Source organism: Pipra filicauda, unplaced genomic scaffold, assembly GCF_003945595.2.
Source record: "Pipra filicauda isolate LSUMZ 115617 unplaced genomic scaffold, ASM394559v2 scaffold155_size1731166_pilon, whole genome shotgun sequence".
Taxonomy (NCBI): Eukaryota; Metazoa; Chordata; class Aves; order Passeriformes; family Pipridae; genus Pipra; species Pipra filicauda.
In genome coordinates this window covers 1,119,031-1,142,581 of record NW_024104051.1, presented here as the reverse complement: position 1 = coordinate 1,142,581, position 23,551 = coordinate 1,119,031, and the positions used below count along the sequence as shown (strand labels likewise).

Genomic DNA, 23,551 nt, shown 5'->3' with positions numbered 1-23,551 from the left:
TTAAACAATTTGCAAGCTGATCCCTAGCATAATTCTGAGCAGCAGCATACAGGGCCTGATTGAGCCTCATCACAACTCTAACATGTTTTTACATTTAAATTTGAGCTGATATTCTCTGTGAGTGATATTTAAAGGTGTCTGCTCAAGTCCTGGTCTAAGTCTGAACTGTTTCCTTATGATTTTTTTTTTTTTGGTTTTATCAAGATTCTCTTATATTTCAACATACAAAGAAATATGAATATGCAGTATATCATAATGTATTTTAAGTGCTGTCTATAATCTTTACAAATATCAGCATAAAGCTAGTCTGCTAGAAGACTTAATTTGTGTTTGGAATTCTGGGGCTATAAAAATGCAAGTCCATTTTGGTGACAAAAAGGCCGGGTTATTTCTAAATGTAGCACTGAATGGCAGTTTGTACCATTACAATCAACTGTTCCTTATCAGTTATCTTAAGGTGACTTATTTTTTAATTCAATTTATGCATAATTGTAATCCATAATTTCCAAGACATCTTCAAGGGAAAACATCTTTGCTTTGATGGTCTTCATTCTTGTCAGGCACCAGCTTCAGAACACACTGAATACAGTCACTCAACTCTACCCTGGTGTGAAAGTCTGTCAGCTCCCAGTGTTCTAGCTCCTGTGTCAGCACCACTAAGAAGATTTCCATTCCATGTGCAACTTTTAACAGAGGTTATGAAAAGCTGCAGAACCACAGCCCCCTACTGATGCACAAAGTTCCCTGCTGCAATGAGTCACGAAATGAATAATTACTCAAATGACCATGCTGTTATAACTTTTTCGTGTCTACAGTAGTGGTGTTAATTTCAGATTTTGAGAGAACATCACTGTTACTCTGTATTGTAGTTTTTGTATATGAGCTTGCACTTTCTCTTTGCCCAGAGTCACAGTCAGCTGTGGACAATATTCTCCTCCTAGCAAATGTGATGATACTGCTTTGTCTGAGATGAACACAGGCAGCTGCCTATCCCAGATATTTCAGTGCTCCAACATCAAACTTACTTCATCACAGAGGTATTGAGGACTGCATATAGCTGTCATACCATGACACAGAGATCATATCAGAACCTGCATAGTATTCATCACCTTAATATTGAGCTTGTTGTAGAAACTGACCACTCTTCAGCTGCTAGGCTTATTTTTCAGTGTTTTGGATTGTTTTTCATTTTTTTCCCCCTTAACTGCTTCCGTGCCTAATTCTGGCTATTGAGTAGGCTAGGTATGCAGGACACTTCCACATACGTAGTGCTCATATTTCTATACTGCTTCACTTAAAAGCTGCATGCTTGCCTGTGCAGAGTCTGTTTGCAGTCCCATTGTCCAGTTCAGTAGAAACCCTTTCAGAACTACCATGTCTTCACTGTCATCCCTAAATTTCTCGTAAAACCAGCTCAGAAATAGTTTTCTCCATTGATCATTATTTGAGGTGGCTTTGTTAGCTTGAACACATCAATAAGTGTCTCTTGGCTCTTGTGATAATGAAACCAAACTAATCGGGCTTACTGAAGAGGGGAAGTTCATGACAACTGAATAATGCTTCATGAAGCCAGCTGATGTCTGGCAATTCTAAGTTAAAATTAGCAAGTCATGGCAGATTCAAGCTGGCTCACCCCTCTTAGAGTAGATTTCTTCATGGTATGAGTGAATAAATCTATACTGCACACAGCATGTGTTTATATAGCAGTGGTTTTGAGCTAGCAAGCCTTGTTGTATCCCAATTGCTCTACATGGTGGGAGTTTTTCCTCTGCAGCTGCGGTACCTGCAGAAAGCTTACACTTGCAGGTAAACAAAAGCAGTTTTTGCCAGTCTTTTGTTCTCACCATAGTGTTTTCAATTTCCCTTAGACTGTGACTTCTGAACAGCTTCATATCATGCTGAACAAGAAGTTCAGGAGTTCAACATCTGAAATGGAAAAAAAATCTTATTTTTCTCTGAAATATGTATGTAGCAATGAATATTCAGTCTCTCTAAGCGAAAGATATGCTTTCAGTTAACCTGGGATGGTGAAACCTAGTGCTGTGCTAAGAGACTTATTAAAACATCTGATAACAAGGATTCATTGAGAGAAAGCTTTGAAACAGTTGAGGTGCTAAAAAATGGAGGGGTTGTGTGCATATTGTGTGTATCAGAAATTTTCTGTGCTTGTATATCTATTCTTTTTAGGGTGAGGATTACTTGGGTTCTTATATCTATTCAAGTAAAGTCCACAGTTGTGACTTATTCTATGAAGGCAATGTTTTCTGATCATGACACTGTACAGTAAGACACTGCATTTTTAGTTGCAGCATTTCAGAAGTTTACTGTTTGTCTCTGAGCTGAAGCACATTAGAGCTTCAAATGTAGTCTAAATCTGTAATTCAGGTTAAAATGATTGAAAATTAGTTCAAATCAAGCTCCTTCCTGCTCTTGGAATTTCTCATTTTAATGGAATAATCAAATGGGTTAAGCCCTAAATGCTTCTCAGAAGTTTTGAAGGATAATGTGCTAAGTGTACTTGCAGGTTGGCTGCAGTATTAACTAATGCCTTTGGGGATGACTTGAAAGAGAATATGTAGATTAGTGTCCTAGTGCTTTTTTCATAAAAGCTGACTGTTTCTGTTTAGAAATGCAGGCTGCAAAAACCTGTATCACTTCTCATATTTAAAAAAAAAAAAATATTTTAAAATTCTTTCCACCAGTTCAGCAGGTATTTCCAGATAAAATAGTGAGTATGTATTCAGAGCTGTCCCATCCTATTTTAAAAGCCATTTGGACAGACAACAAGCTGCAGTGATGAAGCAAACCTGTCCACACCTCTTCAAAGCTGCCTCTGTGTGTCAGAAAGAAACTAAATCAGCTGGGCCAGAGTGGGAGTGAGCTTTAGCAGTAAATGACACTTTATTCTAATTTGTTACCTGAGAATCCCATTGCTTACTAGGTTTGGGCCATCAATATACTGTCCTCTATAAAATGCTCATGAAGGTAAATGCTACAACAGATGTGTTGAGCATCCATAAATTTTTTTCTTTTGTGTTTTATAAGTGGAACTTCATGACAGTAGATGCTTTTAAGAGGGCATTTGTAAATATTTTAATCAAAAAATTATTGTAAAATGAGGTTTATGTCCAAAGAAAGCTTGCCCTGAGGTAATGATTAAGAAGCAATACAAGTAGACTAAGTATTCCTATGCTAAGTAATTTTTACACAGATTTATGTTTTATAACATAAATAATATAAAACCAAATTAGGAGCTCAGAAATTTTTTAATTCCATGATACTAACATACTGATATCATGCTGCCCTTAGCAGTTCATTAGCATCTTCCTACAGATGTCTCCCCTTGGCAGTGAGATGTCAGAAAAGATCACTCAGAGCCTGGGCTCTGTGCCTTCTCAAATTGCCATGTGTCATTTTTAATAGTATGTTAAGATTTGTAACCTAATATGTCAATGGTATTTTGTGGCAGTATTTAAACAACTTGTGCAGGTGTTCTTTCATTAGCAAATTAGATTAATTGATGTTGAAAAAAATCTAGATTGTGCATGTCTCTTGCTAAATCTCTAGGAATAAGAAGAAAGTTATGACATCTGGCAAAACTGTGCCTCAGTTAATAGCCACACTGACAGTTCTTAGTCTTGCAAAATTCTAAGACAAAGCTGTTCCTTGCTGCATTTCAGCGAAATATATTTTATTTCAAGTATAAAAAATAACTTTGAGAACAAAGTGTGATACTGCCTTGTTTTAGAACAAGGTTGAGCAGTACTACTGTAGACTTATGAATTTTTAACCTGTTGCTATAAAGATTTATAAGGTGAGAGCTGTGCTGACGCATGCATGCAGCAAGCTGAAATCCCTGAATTGTAAACCTGTGTTAAACAAAAAGGGAATAGTTATTTACCAGTCTTTACTAGTCTTTACTATTTACTAGTCTTTACTATTTACTAGTCTTTACTATTTACTAGTCTTTACTATTTACTAGTCTTTACTATTTACTAGTCTTTACTATTTACTAGTCTTTACCAGTCTTTGTTGACTAGGAAAAATTAGTGATGTTAGTCTTTGTTTATTTTGCACACCTGAAATGTAATTTCTCTGCATTGAAGTTCATCAAAGGAGTATAAGAATTTTTTCCGTGCTCCCTCGGAGTTTCTGTACCTTAGTATTCTATTTGTATAGCATCAACAGACTCTTTGGGTATTTGGGTCTCTGGATATTTAGATAGTGCTTATCTCTACAAAAAGTGTGTAACAGAATTTGAGTGCAACTGGCTGTTATCTGGGGATTCGCTCACTGCCTTCTTTAAGGTGAAGGTTTGCCTGAGGTGAAATCAGGACACTTAGTAATGTGTAGCATTTGAACTTGAGCATGCAGCTTGAGTTTCCGTTCCGTTTCAGGTTTTTTTGGTTTTGTTTTCTGAGATTTGCAGGTATTTCTAACAGAACTTTTCCAAGCCGTTGTTCAGTTTCTTGTTGCAGTCTTCCACTACTCGGGTTGTGGCTACACATTTAATAGAGGTGCTTATCCAAAGTCTATTTCCAGCAGTTTATTCCTGCTATCATGTACTTTTATGATATGTGTGTTAGTGTAGACATAAACTGAAGTGGAATAGGAAAGTGGTTCAGCTAACTAATAACCCAGCTTAAAAAAGTAGTTGAAAGTAACTGCTTTCAACTGATGTTGCATCAGTCTAGCAGCAAGATGTTTAAAGTATCAATCCTTCTACCTTCTTGCTTCTGTTCATCTGGCAAGACCAGGAAACCATGTAGTTAAATTTAAACCTACTTATTTGTTGAAGGTATACTAACTCATGTTTCTGTTTGATCATGGGTGGTGTTACACAGGGGAGGGAAGAAGCCTTTGAATAAATCTAAATAAATTCGTTTTCCCTTTTGTTGCTCAGCTTTTGTCATCCAATTTCAATGTTCCTATCCTGACTCTCTGAGAAAAAGCAAATTAGAAGCTTTGAATTTGTGAAAATAAGGCTAAATTCCAGCATGCAACTTTCTGCCTATTTTTTTTTTTAATTCATAGTCTTGATGTCTTTATTGCCATTATCATTAAAGTACCAGCTCTTCAGAGATCAGAAATGAATATTTAAAGTTTAGAGGTTGATTGCCTATCCTAATAGAAAAAGCCATGCTATATTAAAACTCGTGCTTAGAGCCCCACCAAGATCCAAACTAGTGTGTTTTCTTAAAAAAAATGCACCCTTTCAATCTCATGGCAACTCATTTAATGATGGTGACAAGAGTTTAACATCTGTGAACAACAGCATGAGAGTTTAAAAGGACGGAGGCGAACCGTTCCCGAAGGTGGGGCAGGAGGCAGCAGACACAAATTGCAACGTGGATTACTTTGACTGCGTATAATGAAAAAATCTTTTCATCTCAAGGGTAATCAAACTTTGCAACAGGTTTCCCAGAGTGATCTTAGATCTTCATATTTGAAGATACTCGAACCACTCCTGGACAAAGCTTTGAGTAACCTTATAGAACTGGTCTGGCTTCAAGCAGGGAGGTGGATCAGGTGACCTTCAGAAGTCCCTTCCAGCTTAAATTATTCTGTGATTCTAGGTGTTTACAGGCTAATTGAGATATCCCATCAGTTTTTTTTTAAAAAGGATGGGATAATTAAAACAGAAAAAGCAAAATTAATATTCTGCATAGTGAAAATACTGAGCACTCAAATGGTTTCCATTTCATTCAAGCTTGCAAGTATTGAGCATGTTTACTAGACAAATCCTGTGATTTTTCAGCAAGGAAACGGATACTGAAGAATGTGTAGTTTGTGATTGAGTATATAAATGTATAGCTTTTTTTTTTTACCAGCTTTTGTTTCAGCAGAATGCATTTTAATTTATATGTAGTCATACAGGACATAAAAGACAATCTCTAAGTAAATTATGTGTGAAATAAATCTCATAGAAGCTTTTTTCCTAAGGTTTGGTAATATTCCTTAAACTGTTTACAGCAATTGTTTTCCAAGCTATCAAAGTAGGTATAACGAGACTTTAGATCCCAGCCTAAAACATGCGTTTATCAAAATCAGGATAGTACAGAGATAGTTTTCAGTGTGTGCATATTTAAATAGAGGAAAAATAGGGAGTTTTTTTAATTATGAACAAGACTAGGTTTTTGTTACACTTCTGGTTTTACTGATTTATCACCTGCCCAGATGAGCCAGTGGTAATTGTGATAGAGAACAGTGAAAAATGCATTTGAAGTGTTTGAGACAAAGGGACATTGAAGAACATGCATAAATGCATATTATGTTACTGTAAAAGTCAGAAATTTGAAAGGAGGAGAAATGCTCTAATGCCAGACAAAAATAATAGATGAAACAGAATGTGAAAGGCAAGTTCTTCTGAGGTTACTCAGAAGAAATGGGACTAAGTTACATCACACATTCTCCCTTAAATTTTATGTACTGAGGGACAACTTAACCTAATTCAGGCAGTTTGTCCTTCCAGTGACATCTTTGTATAAGAAAATGTTTTGTTTCAAAGTAACTTAAATTCAGCCCAAATTTCTTAATACAGACTGTGTGTATTGTAGGAAAGTTTGCATGCATTATGTCACATCATCACCTCTTAAAAGCATGCTAAAATACCTTCTAGTTTTTTTGAAGACATGGATGGTAGTCTCTTGCTCCTCAGCTAGCTGTATCTAAGTATTTGGGTAGTAAAAATATACGTAAAAAAGCTTTTCAATTCATTGAGGAAAAAATGAAAAGTTTTCATATACAGAAGAAAAAATTAGGCTTAAAGGTAAGTTAAAAATTATTAGACTTCTCCATATTTGGAAAAAAACGTTCATGATCTCAAACTATGGGGGTTCTTTTCTGTCCAGTAAGGTCATGGTGCAGCCCATAGTTGTTTATAGCTATGAAAGTGACCTGAGAAGCAGTTTGCTGCTGAGGAGGCAGTACTCTGTTCCCCCTTGTCAGCAGAGGGTTGCTCCCATGCAAAGAACCTCAGGACAAACCTTTTCCAACTACTTGTTTTTTGTCTTACCTAAAGCCAGAACTTGTCATAAGTAATGATCAGTAACAGACTAAAAACACATTCTTTCTTTGAAGGGTGGCTGTAGATCATCCTCTTACGCGCTGACCTTTAACTTATGTAGTTGGAGCCTTTTCTGGAATTTTAGCATGGATATTTTCAGCAGTCTAAGTTGAAGAATCATTGCATTTAGCAGCCAGAGCTCTTATTTCTGCTAGGCTATCATTATTTTAGAAATGCTGCAACCAGAGAAGCAGAGAGCTCCATACTTGCTGCCTCCAGTGGGCTCAGGCTCTCTCTCCTTTCTGTCCCAGTCATAAGCTCGTGTACAGACAAGGCAGAGTTGAAATGCCGTCCTTGTTTTTCAGTGACTCCCATCAAGTCTATCCTCCTGGATGGGTGAACAGCTGTATACCTGCCATAGGTATTGTGGTAATTTTTACTTTATCTTGGATTTCACCATTTAAAAAAATTACAGTGTAGATTTACAGGTCTATTACTATTTAATGACCTTTTGGCAGAGGATTTCTTTTGAAAACAGAATAAAGGAAAGAAGATTAGAGTTTTGGATGGCTTTATAATCGGATAAAGCCATAGCTTCCAGGCTGCAGCAATGTCACTGACTCAGGAAGACTCTGGAGAAATCATGTATTGTCTCCCTTGAAATGTTTTCTCGTTAGAGACTTTGAATTAAGAAATTGTTGTGAATCTTACAATTAGTAACTTTTAGTCCATGTGAATTTAATTGATATTTCACAAATTGGTAGTTAGGAATGGGCTTTTTTTCTAGTTCCAATATCAGTAAGTGTTACTAATTTAATTGAAGATGGCAGTTCTCATTACACTAATAATCATAAAATCATAGAATCGTTTGGGTTGGAAGGGGCTTAAAGATCATCTAAATCCAACCTCCCTGCCGTGGGCAGAGACACCTTTCACTAGACCAGGATACTCTCAAAGCCCCATCCAACCTGGCCTTGAACGCTTCCAGGGATGGTATATCCACAACTTCCCTGGGCAACCAGTTTCAGTGTTTCACCACCCTTACAATAAAGAATATCTTCCTGGTATGTAATCTAAATCTATCCTGCTTCAGCTTAAAGCTATTCCCCCTTGTCGTATAATAATGTTCATGTTTTAGAAGGACTGCCTGCCTACAGTCCTTAAGTCAGCACTTGAGGCATCCTAATTACCAAGAAAGGACTGCACCTCGCATTTCTTTTAGCAGTTTCAAGTTCTGGCCATAGAACTTCCTGATGTTCTTAAGAATGGTTATGAATTTTCTACTCAAATCTAGGAATTTATTTCTAGGTGGGAAATTCAGAGTTACTCAGAACTTTTCAATGGCGTTCTTTGAAGAATGAGGTCTCAATCATGAGCAAGGATACAGGATTATTATTAGTGTTGCATTTTAGTAATCTCTAAGTGACATTTCATTCTAGTCAAAGTATTAACTGCAGTAGTAAAACTCAAATGTAGTGAATTGTATGGCTGTAGTCACAATTACCGTACCTTTTCATTTCCAAAAGTTAAGTGGTCAAATGAATACAGGCAATGTATTTCTTTCCTGCAGTATCTGCCTTTTAGGAGCGCTCTATTGCCCAGGGCTGCAATTAAAATATGTGCAGGAGTTGTAGCCAGTGCTGTCAGCAGTGTTGTGAACTCCAGCTTTTGGGGCTGTATTGCCACTGCTCATTTCCCAGCAGGGTCTCAGTCCAGCCTTCAGGAACTGCAGTGGGAGCTCCTCTAAGTAACTTGCACATGGTGGTTTTTAAATTGCCGTTTTTCAAATTTGAGTGTAGGAACTATGCTCAGCATAGAGCTAAGACTTAAAGCTTTTTCTTCTCACATAATTGCTTTTCATCCTAAAACTGGTAGGTCATTACCAAGAGCTGCTAATATTTCTATGTGCAGTTTGATAACAGTAGATGAAAACAATTCCGGACCACGAGTACCAGGAAGCACAAGTTACAGGTTTGGTTTTGTTCTCATTCCAAAGGCCTGATTTTCAGTATAACTCAGAAATCTGTTTACTGCCTAAACTGAAGAAAGCTGTACATGGTTAATGCCCCTTCACAGAGGAAAAAGGCAATTACCTCCCACTCAAAAATATACCACAAGAAAAGCAAGATGTATATCGTATAATCTATATAATATATATAAACTTTTACCTTACACTTACCGTTTGAGATATGTATTAAAAGAAATCTGTATTGGTCGTGTTTATGATGTAGGTATATCATCCAGAATAGGAACACTGAGAGTCAAACTTACTCAGGTAATTGAAAGAGCATTAAAGGAAATGCAGTGCAGATAAAGCTAGTGAAATTTGAATTCATGCACAAAACACTTGTTTGTCTTTTTTAGTCTTGTATTTGTTTGCAGAGCATCCATTTACTCACTAATTGGATGGAGCTGGTGGTCTGCTGGCTTTTATGTTTAATAACTGCTAAGAGAGCATCATGGTCCCTGGCACTGAACACAGCAACATTTTAAAGTATCTCTAAAGAGTATGGTGAGGTAACACTGTGTTTTACATGAAGATACCTGTAATTACTGGTGTACTTGAGTGTACACCTGATTTTCATTTTGAAGCTATTTTTTATTACTTTATATGCTGTGGGAGGAATATAAGGTATTGAAATATAGAAACCTTTTGGTGCATTCAGATGGCAGATTATATTTTTTGCGAGTTCGTCCGAAGATGCAATGTATTCAACACAATCTCAAATACATGCTCAGGACATGCAGGTTTCATGCTGAAATGGAGCTGATTTTTAGCTGTGCTTACTGTCAATACCAGTTTAATTGTTTACATTGCTAACGATGAACAGTCATTTTTGTGGCAGTAGAAACATACCTAAAGAACTCTTTGTAAATACTTGGGGTTTTTTTTCTGATTTTCCCTTAATTTAAATGATCAGTGGGAGCAAAGGTCGTTTTGGAAAGACTCTGGAGGGGGCAGAAATATGTGTATCTTCTGTGCAGAACTGGAGCACAAAATTTACAGCTGTTTATGAAACCTATTCCTTTTGTAGAATTTTCTGTAATTCCAGTAAAGAATTGTTTCAGACTGTTGTACCACTTTTAAGAGAGATCACTGAAGTAGTGTTGTCCTGTTGCTAAGGTAGCTTCTCAGTTCTATTAAAACTTGGATTTTAAAGTACTTGCTAGTTGAAAAACAAGAATTGAAATTTATTCACGCCTCCTTTTCTTTTTCTAATATGCCATTTGCATTACTGCTTATGTAATTGCTACTTCCAAAAACCTTAAGGCATCACTGTAGGTTTCTGTCATATCCATAAATACTGTACCAAAATATTGCCAAAATCTTTATAACAAATTGAGGTTGCTCATGACGGTTTCTTTTTTGGCATTTTCTTGGAGTCTGGATTCATTTTGAATGTGTAAACTCAACTTCTGGAGTAAAAACATTTTCCAGCTGATCTGGTTTGTTAATACTACAGAAGGCTTTGACTTTCTTTTTAACAAAGCTTTAAGTACTTTTCAGCTTGTAATCAGAGAGTGAGACTGAAAATCTTATTGCTCTTTGGTCTTTGTGCTTTGTCAGCTGAGGACTTTTTGTGGCTTTTATAATTGGCCGTTTAAAAGAATTGTCAGGCTTTTCATTCTCTTGCTGAATGGAACAATTTTGTCATTTTTAAGAGATGAATCATTATTTTTCATTGTTAATCATTCTTGCTTGATTATAAAAGTCTTTATTTTAAAGATGGCTGCTATGGTAGTGTTTAAGCAGTAAGCATCCCCTCGCTCTATCTTATCAGTAGGATTTGGTGTTAGCTGGCATTTTGTTGTGAAGTGTTATATGTTCCATTTTACTAATCGTATAAAATCACATAAGCTGAAGTTGCAGTTGGTACTTGGTACATCAGCATCTGTCGTGTTCTGAACAAGATTAAGTTTCCTCGTTCTTTGAAGTTTAAATAAATAAATTAGTTAGATAGATGCCTAGATAGGTAGTTGGTGCTTAGATGTTAATGCACTTTTTTTACCTATTAATTTTTTCAAGTGTGAAGGGCTTAAATCTCACTGCCGTAATGAAAACATGGTTTGTTTTTCATTTCTTTTGAAAATTATGGAAGATGAAGATGTAATACTTGTATTTTTCAGCACATTTGCAATTTGGTCAATAATTAGGCAGAATCTGTGTATTTTGGGTGCCTTTCTAGTTAAAGTAGATTGTAAGGACCATTCCACACTGTTTGCATATGCAATGATTTTCAAAATTTGCCATATTTTTGTGATTTATACATGCATTTTATATGCCCTTTCAGAGAAATGGAACATATATGTGTACAACTAACTTAGTAATTCTAATACTAAATGGTAATTCAGAGTTCAAATGGATAGTTGTCATTGTGCAGAATGAAAGAAAAACAGACATGGCAATAACTAGACTGCTAATCTGTCAAAACTTCACACAAAGTAGATTTTAAAAGACTATAGAACTTAAGTATGAGAGAAGCATTTGTAACACTCAATGTCTATCAGCCTAACTTTGTCCTTTGAAAAGCTTAACATATTTAGTAGAGAGAATGTAAATATAAGACTATCCGAAAAAGTATTGCTTTTGAAATGAAGCAGTGTAATTTTAAAGACTTGCTGGAAAGGAGTTGTTAGAGCTGTAGATCTGTGCTGCCACTGGGCTCTCAATTGCTGGCCATGTTGGCTACCTTGAGTGTCTCCTACCAAAACTATACAGGCAACATCTCCCTGCCATCCTGTCCCAAACTGTAATACTTAAACACTTGAGACTTTTTTTGTGCATATGACAACTTCTGCTCATAGGAAAAACATTTTTGGACCAATGTAATTTGATTTGACATAATAATTCCTACAGTTTCTACCTGAAACTGTCATCTGTGTTTAGATGCACTAAACTGGTATGTGGTTCCATTTTTATTATGCTTTCTTTGCAGCTTTCACAGTGAAAGAGTTGGGCATTGGACAGCAATGTTTCAGGTAGTGAAAATGTACCAAAACAAGGGCAAATAGAAGAACAGCTTAAACTGTAGATCTAAGAATCTTGCAAGTTACTTTTCATTTTGTGTAGAAATCATTCCAGACAAGGATAGTATAGCCTGGATTTTTAAATCCAGTACTAACTTGAGTTGTAGAACTCTGAAACAAATAGATATTTGAAGAAATAGTTTTTCACAAGTATACCTTGTAATGAGTTTGATAAACAGAGGGCAACTTTGACTCTTGGTCCATGTTCATATGCAGAGTTTTTCTTCTTGATAAAGCAGGTGAGGATTACTGAGAACAGAGTAATTGTGAAGCAAATTTTAACTTATGCTGAGATAAACTGCTTCTAAGAAAAATTCTTAAATATCAGTAGAGAAATACTCACACATAGCTTGTTTCCATGTCTTCTGCCATTCGCAAAAATAGAGAGACAGTGAGAACTTCACCTATGTTTTCTCGTGGTTTTGTCTCTTTCTGAAGGTTGAATGCTAACTCAAAGAGAATATAACCTTTTGAAGCTCATCAGGGTGGCTCATGAGTATGATTTGCTTTCAGTGATGGTTTCAGCAGATCCAGACCTGTCAGAACAAATTTGTATGTTTTTAGAGGATTATCAAATCTTATACTAACTTTTCAGAAGCAAAGGCCAAACAATTATTTAACTAAATATGTCAATCTTTTGCTAGATTTGCCCTTATTAATTAGCAGAAGCAGACAATCTGTTTAAAATGGGTTTTGTCCATTGTTTCATTTATACTATGTTATGTAGGAATAGACTTCTTTAAAGTTATATATGCATCAAGGAATACCTGTAAATGTAAGAATACTTACTAGAGATTTTAATATGCCCACATGATTCTGTATGTTATGATAATACAAAATTTATGTAATAGAAAACATGCATCAACATGTTAACAATAGTGTAAAACATCTGTCTCTTTAATTTCAAAAGACAGCACTCCTTTTATAATAGTTTCTTGTGTGACTATATCATGTATGTGTATAGATGTATTTATCTTAAGCTAAGCATAAACTGAATATATTCAATTTGAACAGAATATTGCCAGAGTTGTTACAAGGGGAAGGCCAAGGAAAGTTGAAGCATGTTCTTAATGATTAATAAAGAGCAACCCAATTATTATGAAAGATTGATACAGAGTAGTTTGTTAGAAGATACACTGACTCTCTACTCTTTGGCAGGTGGATGACATCTTAGGAGAAGGCAGTGATGAAAGTGATAGTGAAAAAAAAAAACCAGAAGAGGAAGGTGAAAAACCTCAAACTAGTGCAACAGAGACTCTAGGAAGGAAAACAGATCAGAGACCTGGATCATCGTCATCATCATCAAGTGAAAGAAGCTTAACAGGCAGTATACCCAGGTATGAATTTTTCAAATATAAGAAGCAGCATTAATGTTTTGTTGTGTTTAGGCGCTATTCAGCATGCTTTTCGACTGTCCAATCTGTCATTAACCTCTGTATGTAAGTAACATTTTCTCATAAGTCTGAAATTGTCATGCTTATTTCTACAGTGTTTTGGGATTGATTTAAGGAAGTCATCTCACTAAATGTCTGTTGAGAACCAGCCTGTTCAGAAAGAACTGAAGTCTACTCAACTATGCTTTTAAAGTAGTCTTGATCCTGTGTCAGATATAGGACTGTGTCCTCTGCAGTGTTACTTTAAGTAAAATAAAGCGTGGTTTTGGGAAGCTATGGGGTTTTTTATCCTGAATTTTTTAGATACTTCTATATGGGTCATTGATAACAATGAGGTTCTTAAAATGCTTCTCTACTCAGAAAGAAATTTAAACTTGCTAGTCTCTTCTTCAAAATTGATTTTAGTATCCCAGCATTGACTGTTGAATGATGTCTGTCAACCAATTTGCTAGTGAACTAGAACTTAATATAAGTGCTTCTTTTAATAATGTTTATGAATGGTTTTGAATTTACAGCCTGTTACTAGTTTTCAAGCCTAACAGTTTAGAATAAGATGAAGATTATAGCATTTTTAATTTAGAATTGCTGGAGTCATCATCCCATACCACAAGGTGCTGAAAGTGCAAACATGACTCAGATGTGTGTTATATTCCTTTCTGCTCTCTTAACTGAACTCTGTTCCCAGCCATAAGAATTTAAGCTCTGATGGTTTTTCCTTAATGAAGTTAATATAAGTAGTAGGACTTAAGCGACTTATTTACATTATTTTAACTTTTCTGAACTTTGTTCTAGCACACAAAGCAGGTATGAGAAAAACTGCAAAAACTGTGACAGAATGCTATATATAAAGATTTATGAGGAGATTTAGATTGGGGTAGCAATGTTTCTGTGTGTCAGGGGTTTATTAGAGAAGGAGCTATATGGGAAGCTTGCAAAGCCTTTTACTTTATTGTTGGTCTTTCTAATGATTGTACTTTAGAAAAAGTCAATCTAAAGGTATGAGAATTTAATTCGTCTCAAATGGATAGAAGAAAAATTCTCTCCTAAATAAAGGTTGGAAGAGGAAGCAAGCAGGTGATGAATGTTTTTAGAATGTAATTTGAAGCAACGAGTCATGGTGGTGGCATGTCACTGTTAATTCATGACAGTATTACTGTCATGTTTCATTGTGTAGAAAATACATCAATTTCTAAAAACCAAAGGAAAAAAGAATCCTATTAAGGAATATTGCTAAATACTATTCTCTATGTATGGGGTAAAAAGATAATTGCAAATGTACTTGCTCTAACTTGTATTCTATATACAGGACAGGTTGTAAGTAAACTTGGCAATACTTCTTCACTCAGAAGCTATGTAGACATAGTAGTGTTATTCCTGGGATAAAGTCTTTGAGCAACTTCTTAAGTAACTTTTCTATTTTTGACCTCTTAAGAGTTTCCTTGTCAGTTTGTTAAATTGCATTCAGGATTGAGCCTGAATGACATGCTGGAAAACATACAAAGTGCTGGTTCAGATGCTAACCCAGTGTCTACTAGGCAGAAAATCTGCTTGATAAGAAAGGAGCCAGTCATCCCAATTACATTTTAAGTTTGAAGCTTTAAATTGATGTTTTCATGGTCAGTCAGTGTTGTATCTGCTAAAGAGATACCGTACAGGAAGGGTAATGTAACAGTCTCTGAAAAACAAAAGATGAACAAGAGAAAAACAGTCCAGATACGATCCAGTACTCCTCTGTTCTGGCTCAGCTCATTCCTAGCAGAGATGAGGTCTGCAGAGGCTGTAGGTTTCTGGTAAGCATTGTTCCATTGTACCTCTCCAGTAGTTAGTGACACTGGAACCACAGCACTTATAAGACAAAATCGAGCACTTAAGTTTAATGTTAGTCTTCAGTCTTAATATCTACAGAATACCTTGATCATTTCTCTGATTGGGGCCACTTTTGAAGCTCTCAAGCATGGAGGAAAAAAGTAATCTTTGGGAAAACTTATAGCTACTAGGGGAGGGGAAATGCAGTATTTTTCTGTGGTAGTTTAGTCTAGGCCTTCCTTGGTGACCAGTTTGTAACCAAGGAAGGGCCCAGATTTACCCAGTATTCCCTACAATTTTTACGTAAGCCAGGCTATAAGAAGAAAGGAGGAAAGGCCTTTGTTCTCTTTCCTTCCGGCGGCTTGGAGGTGCAGGTTCCCTGCTGTTGAGTCTGTCGTGTTGGGGAGCGAGGCCTGGTTAGGCCTTGCCGACCTTGGGAGACGGAGGTTGCCGGCGATCGTTCCAGCGTGACTCTCTGTTGTCCCAAGGAGAGTAGTAAGATATTCTTTTGCTAATTCTTTTAGTTGCTAGATCTTGGGCTATTGATCGTATATATTTTATTTTGGTTTTGTTCCTTTTTTCCCTTCCCCCTCCCCTTTCCCTTTTCCTTCTGAAATTGTATATATATTTCAATTGTATATAACTGTAATATAAGTGTAAATATATTTATATATATTGCTTTAGCTGTCTCTCTCTTGTTTCGGTTCTCTTGGTTTTTTTTTTTTCTTTTCCCTTGGTTCAGGAGGCGGGGGGAGTTTTTGTGGTGAGATTTGGAGACTTGGCAGGGAGCCAGCTTCAAACCATATCATCTTCCTACATCCTTTGCTAGTTGATAATCAAGGAAAATTGAACTCAGAGCCTCAGAAGTCCCTCAACTGTCTTTTCTGTGCCCATTTACTAGACTTTTAAAAACAACGGTGATATTTTAATTCCCAAGTGTTTTCTTTCAAATATAATACAACATGTAAGGAGTGACTTCCTTATAACAGTCACTCTTCTAGAAGACAGAAATTATAGTTTTCCTTTCTTCTTAGTGACAGAAAAGGCTGCTGCAAACTCCTGTGCAAAGTTTTGTTGATGACATCTTTCATCCTAATTGAACCAGTACATTCACTGTCACTGTAACTTTATTCCAGTTCCCAGTCTGCAGACACTCTGTTTTGAGAATCTTGGGACTTAAGTTTTTACAGCTCAGTGCTTCCCAGGCTGTGAGACTTAGATTTGTTGTAGTCTGGGATTTTTTTTGAAAACAATTTCAGTGACAAACTATCCAAAACATACTAAGGAACTAACTGGTATATGGCCAAAGGCTTGTTGAAAGTACCTTTAATAGCCAACAGCACATCTCAAATATGGTTGATGAAATAATTGTAGAAATTCAAGCATTATTCCAAAGAATGATGGTTCATCTATTTTCTTACCCAAACAGCTCATTGCATTGTTTCACAAGTAAAGTTGTAGTGTTATTACACTGTATATTCTTCCAGAATTCCTGTCTAGATGATGTGAGTATACTGTTGTTTTGATATAGAAAAGCTGAAGATCTAAATTTTAGAGTTATTGATGGTTTTAACTCATCCTTTCCTGCTTCCTGGATCAAGTAATCTGTCTGTTAAAGAGCTTCTGTGTAAGGTCACCTTAGAAAAAATACATTGTGTGAAGTTAATTTTAAGAATTAAATCTTTCATTAGCTCCTTTCCCTTGGAGTAGATTTTATTTAAGGGGACACTCAGTGATGGCTAACTGCAAAATGAAAGGGGATCAAAATTTCTGTATGTGGTCAGTGCTTGGATGTTGCAGAAAACATTAGCCTTGATTCTAGAGTGAACAACAACAAAAAAAAAAAGGTAAACAATTATTTGCTGTTGAAGATAATTGGAAAATTTTGTCTGAAGAAAATTGAACTTTATTTTACTCTCATTGATATAGCTTCTCCCAAATAATCACTTCAGAGTTTGAATCTCTGTGATATGGGGTCATTCTAAACTACTCATGTTTCTGGAGCATTAGAGTTTTACCATGTGTAATAGTGAGGCACTTATGAAAATCTCCTGTTCAGACTCCCTCTATAAGAACAGGAGATTATTACTGTTGAAATTGGCCAGAACTGGAGTATCAGCTCATTTCTAGAACTGCACCATGGTTTTGGCTGTGGGCCTGCCATGCCGGTGGCTGTGGGATTACAGATGAAAATGTCTCATTTTAAAGACTGTGTTCCCTCAAAGCTTATTACACCTATCTTTGTGCTGCAGAGGCAGCATTTCAGTTAAGCGTTGGTGAATTAGGTTGAATCTTGCAGCCTTGGTTAAGGGGTTTAAGATCTCTGCATAGAGTTAAGATTGCTGGAAAACTACAGGAAGCAAATACAGCCCATTTATTGATTTTGGCAATGATATCATGAATCCCAAATCAATCAAAGTATGTTTGATAGGAGCAGCAGCTCATTCTTGTTCCTTAATGTAATTTGGTAAATAAATGTAGTTTTCCTACTCAAATATTGCGTTTTAATGAGCATCTCCCTCCATTTTAGTGAGATCCAATATGTCTCCTTAACAAAGGAGGAAACCCGCTCAGCCTTTGAAGAGAACGTATAATTATTGAGTAGGCAAAAAAACAGACCTAAACTCTAAAAAATTAGAGATCCTTGACAGGTAACCATCTCCTCTCCCAGTTGTGGGAAAGGCTGGTTTGCCCTAAGAATTTACAGTGATAAGTGATATTTGTCAACTTGAAGGTGCTTCCCTGGAAATTCCTTTTCTTAAGGTGGAGCAAGTAAAGGAAGCTCAATATAGATGATGTGATATCTCCAATTTTATAAATTATTACACTTATGAAGATTCAAGTCTATTTCACAGAGAGCAGCCCAAATTTGTCTCTCATGATTCATCTAGTTTCTGTAAGTTCAATCTAATTCAACATTCCAAATTAAACATCTGGGAGAAGAAAACATGCTTCAGGTAATTACACAATGTGGTTAATATTTTTTTACATAACAGAACAAAATTCTGACTGGATTTTTTTTGCAAGGTTACCACAATTCCTTTTTTCTTGGGTTTAAAACTTATATAGGGAGTAAAACACCTGGACTGGTCCGTGTATTTCGAGTCTGTACAGTACTCTTGTGAAGAGTTTAAAAGTCTATTCAAAGGGGTATTTTGAGGCATTAAGAACTGAAACTACCACTGACTTCATTTTTCTCAAAACTATTGATTGCATTCAACTTCCAAAGTGGAAATTTTTGTTCTTTCCTCATGGCACAAATTTTTCTTGTTACAACAACTGTTTTCATAGCTGGAGCAAGTTAGGAATATGTTTAAATCACTGAATTTCTTTACATTTCTGACAGTTTGGAAGTAAATGGACTCCTTGATGTAGTCCACATAAGCAATTAAAAAAATTACTGCAGTTTCAGTTAGGTTTTTTCCCGGAAGCAATTGTGAAACTCTCCAGACTGAAGTCCATGATCAGCTTCTAAAGACAAGCGCTCCTGTTGGCAGCACATCTTGCTGTTTTCACATGAGCCAGCTGTTCTGCAAAATTTTAATGTCATTTCTGTTTGGAAGTGATTTTGATGAAGGCTCTAAAATGGAAGAGGACTCTGGGCGTGCAAAGCATAATTTGCTTCTGTACTTAAATATCATTTTTGAATTAGAGTCTACTGTAAACATTAAATGTAAGTTTTCATTTAGGAATGGTTTTACTTGAAAGCTGTTGTGTTACCCAAAATTTCCACATGAGAAAATCAATACTGGGGTAATAAAAGCTTTTTTAAGCCATTTTAATTAATGTTTTTTCCTCTAAAAGTGATTTTTTTTTTTAAATGTGTCTAGTCCCAAGTATTCTACCCTCTGTGCTGTGTTGAATGAACAAGTTTCTTTCACTGTTTACCAGCTAGAAAAGTGTAGATCCAGGTTCTAGAGGATTGAATAAAGGGAAACAAACAAAAAAAAATTCAGAAGACGTTGTTAGATCCTTATTATTAAGCCATAAAATCAAAAACATGCAGGAAATGAGTGTTTGTATTTGATACTTTGCTTTTTTTCTTAACACAGAAATATTTTTGAGTTTATGTATATACATTTTCTCATAAAGAAAATTTGATGTTAAAGTATTTATACTGTATCTCTCCCCTTTTTCACTCCACTTATTCACACAGTTTTGCTAGTATGTTAGGATCAGCTTATATTCTCAGAATATTCCTAATTATTTAGGCTTGTCATTAAATGCTTATGGTTATAAAATGTAACTACTGATGTGCATACAGTTGTCTTGTAAAAATGTATTGTAGGGGTGTGAGAAGGTAGCAAAGAGCAACTGCATAATTATTAAACTGCAGCCTGGTAAAGGTTTTATGGGGTTCTCTTTTCATGTGTGGTAAATACTTAAAATACTTATCCAAACCAAACTTTTTGCCAAGTAGAAATCACACTGCTGTAACACCTACGAGCCTGTTAAATTTGAGGTCCTTTTGGGCTTACTTAGATTAAAAGGGCTAAAAAGCAAACCAGGCAGAATGAAGGGTTTGGCAAGTGGTAAGATGTTGTGGTGGAAGGCATTTGTCTTTGCAGAAATGGTCTTTTGGTAAACAATTTAATAGGTGAGATCAGTAGCATTAAGTTGCCTGACACTGCCTTCTTGCATAACTCCATTTTACTGGCATCTAAGTTTGCCAGACAAACTGTTAGAGCTAAAATACTTTCAGACTTGCTCTATGCTTTACGCTTCATTGCTTTTGGAAGAATTGAGTAAAAAAGATTCAGCCATTTAAGCTGAGGGGGGACAAAGTTTAATATGAAAGGAGAAGAAAAAAAAAACCATACTAGCTTTGCTGTACTGAAAAAAAAATAAGATGTGCATGGCTTGGTAACTCTTGATTTTTGGAGTGTTGTATCTCAGTTGATAGATTCTTTATGTATGAAGGTTGTGCCTTTTTAGGCCTTCTTGAAAATTGTCCAAATGTGGCAAAATTCCAGGTATTGTGTTTCTCCCAACTGTTCGTTCAGCACATTTTAGCCCATCCCCATTTTATGAGATTAGTAAAGTAATAACAAATATTTCCTGCTAGAGAAACTATAAAAGTTCTGTAATCCAGAATGTTTAGGATTCTAAAGGTAAAGAGATGTCCTGCAAAGCAGGCATCCTTTAGCCGCAATCTTTGATATGGTTAGGATCTGACTAGTGACCATCTTCAAAGACTCACTAGGATTGCTTTAGTTAACTGAGGTGCATCCCATCCACACTTAACTGCATTCTTTAAGTTGTTAGAACACTATTTCTTTTGACAGTTGGGACTTTTGTTTCAGATATACTGCTTAGGTTGATTCTCAGATTTGTCTTTGTTTGTCTCTCAAATTCCTGGTAAAATGGTCGCACTCCAAATACACGTATTTCCGAACCAGGCATTCTATCCCCATCTCTCCTCAGAGGAAAAAGTAGTTTGGGGAGATACTTTGTTTTGATGACTTTGAATGTCTGCATCTGCTAAGATAAATCCCACCCTTTGGTCCTTGTCTTTGTTATAAAGTAGAAAAGATTATTTTTAAGAGCAAGCTGTGCAAAGGATATTTATACTTGAAAAGTGTAGTTACAGACCACAGTTTTATTTGAGTAGCTGTTTCCATGAAAAGTAGATTTGATTGAAGTGAAATAACTGTCCAAGCTCTTAAGTGATTCCTTCCCTATAGCAATCTTTATCATAAAGTTTCACTAAATATTTGAGAGTTATTCTGCGTGTGTCTTTACTCATTGATCTCTGGAGCTTTAACTGAAACCTGAAAATTAAGTGGATTTTGAATCAGAAAAGTTCAACAGTCTTAGAATGTAATTGCAGAGAGAAGTCATTGACAAACTCAACTGCTCCAACATCATATTGGATGCATTTTATAACTATCAGTGGAGAATTAAAAAATGCAGTAGGAGGAATCAGGAGCTGGAAATATTACTATTAAAACTGTATCTACTTGCCAGCATCTTTCTGTTTATCACCCCACTTATTATCTTTAGACTAGATTTCTTTTTTCTTAAAGATGCAAATCATAGCCTTCTTATGCCATGGCCTCACAAATATTATCTATATGTAATGGGTTGTGCTTCATTTGCAAGTGAGAGTAACATGGCAGTTTGCTAAGCCAGTCTTTCTTTTGAAGGACTATTTGAAGACTTTTGCAATATAGAATATAACCATTAGAATGGTTATGACGATGTAAGTCCTATAACAGTGTGACTAGAAGATGGGAAGCTTTGTCTCATCATTAATGAGGTTAAGCATCATTCTTGTAAAATGCTGAGTTATTCTGTAATTAATGTAAAAATATTACAGAATATAGGTTTAAGCTCACTGGTAAGAGAAACTACTTGCTTTTTCCTTTCTGGTTATTACAGAAAACTGGGAGATCAGGCATGACTTCTGCCCTGAGCAAACTGTTAGCTGCAGGCAGTGCTTATCTGTGTTTTTTGTCAGAGGGGAAAGGGCAGGGCAAAGGGTTGGTTTTTTGCCTCCGCCATGCTAAGATCAACTTGTTAGAGTAAAATTTACTTTTTATGGCTGCAGCAACTGAAAGAACTGTGAGACCTGTTTGTTACTCATGGCCCAGAAAATAAGTTACTATGCTGACCACTTGCTGTTCTTCAGTGTCTCCTCATATCAGAAAGTTATAGTTACCTTGTGTTCAAGAGCAGTATTGTTGCAGGCAAGTCATTTAGTCAAGCAAGGGAAAAGGAGTGCTTCCTGTGGGGAGGGACTACACAGTTCTGTTTTCTTTTTCAGCTTAACATTCCCATGTTTTTCTGCTAGGGAGACACCTATTTTGTAAGAAAGCAACCAGAGTTTATCTGGAGCTTAACATTTTTCTCTCCAGCAAAGTTTGCCAGGCTCACAGAACAGGGTTAAGAGTATGAAGGATACCACTAACTCCTGAGGTCACTGTGCTGTCCCTTCTAGCTAGGTCAGACAGTATTCAGCCTTTGGCTATTTATAGAGTATTGTTCACTTCTGTTTAAAGTCTGCTTTTGTTCTGAAGATTTTTTCTTATGTGAGCAGAAAGGAGTACAAGGAACACACAGACTTGGTCAAAGTCATGAGGGATTCTCTCTTTAGATCTACATTTCAGGTGACTTAAGGGGTTAAATATGTAGTTCTGTGCCTGGTTTATAGACACAGACCCCTCAATGTTGAAGGAAAATATTGAAGGATCTTACAACTTTACATTCACATTATATTTTGAAAACTATGTACACTGAGAAATTCAGAAGTTTTCTGAATTTGGACAAAATAGACACAGAGAGAAATTCCTTTGAAAATAGTTTTGTGTAAAAGGTTTAAGGTGTTAATGCTACATGCTATTTCAAAGCTACTTTACTGATTGAGTTGTCTTTTCTTAACATTCAAGAAATCTTTTTGACTAAGATTGAATCGTCCAGCTCTTTTATACAAAACATTTGAAATTATATTTGCAAAACAAATATTTTACTCATTTGCCGTGTCTTAATTGGCTAACGTGTTCACTTTGTTGGATGCATTGCAGGGGTTGTAATGCTTCATATAGATTGCTTTTCACAAAAGATTCAAAATTCCATTGCTGTGAAAGGATTATACCTAATTTGCTCTGCTTTGTTCTATATAATCTTCCTAGGAAGTTTTTACTAATAGAAAGGTCTCTGTAGATTTTTGTGTGCCAAAAATGTGATTTTCAAGTTTTTTCTCAATATTAAATTTAGTTAAGTCTCCATTCTGCTATAATGAATGCCCTTCAAAACTAGAGGTTGTATTTTTTTCCTCCTTCTCCAAAGCTATGAGGTGTATCTATGGCATGTTATGTCATATGACTTTAAACCATATGGAAATGTTGGATTGAAAAATGTGTGTATGAGAGTTATATCAGGGTTTTGCAGCATTGGGGTGTCAGTAGAAAGCGAAAATGCAGACACTTGTAAACCCACAGAGGGGTTGCAAGATGCTGAAAGTTATTGGTAGATAGGTGTGGTCTAAGGAATGTGTGGTGCTATTTTCAGTATGGTATTTTATTTGATAGTAGAGGGAAAAAAGTCAGACATGCCTGACTAAATTGTTTGTTATGTTGAATGTTACATTTCTATTTAAAAAAGAAAGGAAAAGAAAAAAATAATTTCTACAAATGGAAGGGTATCTGGGAGATCTGACACAGAAGAGGATAATGCTGTTAGAAAGGGAGGTTGACATTACCTTTTAGAAAAACTGATTGGAGTTCTCTAATACGAGTAAATAACCTCAAAATTACCAACTCGGTGAAAAATAATTTTCTTCTTCATTTGTTATATGCTCTCTGATTAAGAGGACTTT

At 35.9% G+C, this 23,551-nt stretch overlaps 1 protein-coding gene and 1 long non-coding RNA gene across 2 annotated transcripts in view; one reads left to right on the top strand and one right to left on the bottom strand.

Annotated features, from left to right (window-relative positions):
- Positions 1-23,551, top strand: part of CTDP1 (CTD phosphatase subunit 1) — a 101,074-nt gene that overhangs the window by 54,344 nt on the left and 23,179 nt on the right. Inside the window, exon 12 of the mRNA XM_027721513.2 lies at positions 13,193-13,371. Coding sequence (XP_027577314.2) covers positions 13,193-13,371 — 179 coding nt within the window. The remainder of the gene's footprint in view (positions 1-13,192; positions 13,372-23,551) is intronic.
- LOC113988178 lies at positions 12,181-15,453 on the bottom strand. The gene is made up of 3 exons (XR_003540830.2): positions 15,339-15,453; positions 12,378-12,570; positions 12,181-12,283 (listed from the first exon to the last, which is right to left on the bottom strand). It is a non-coding gene; the product is annotated as an uncharacterized LOC113988178 (long non-coding RNA).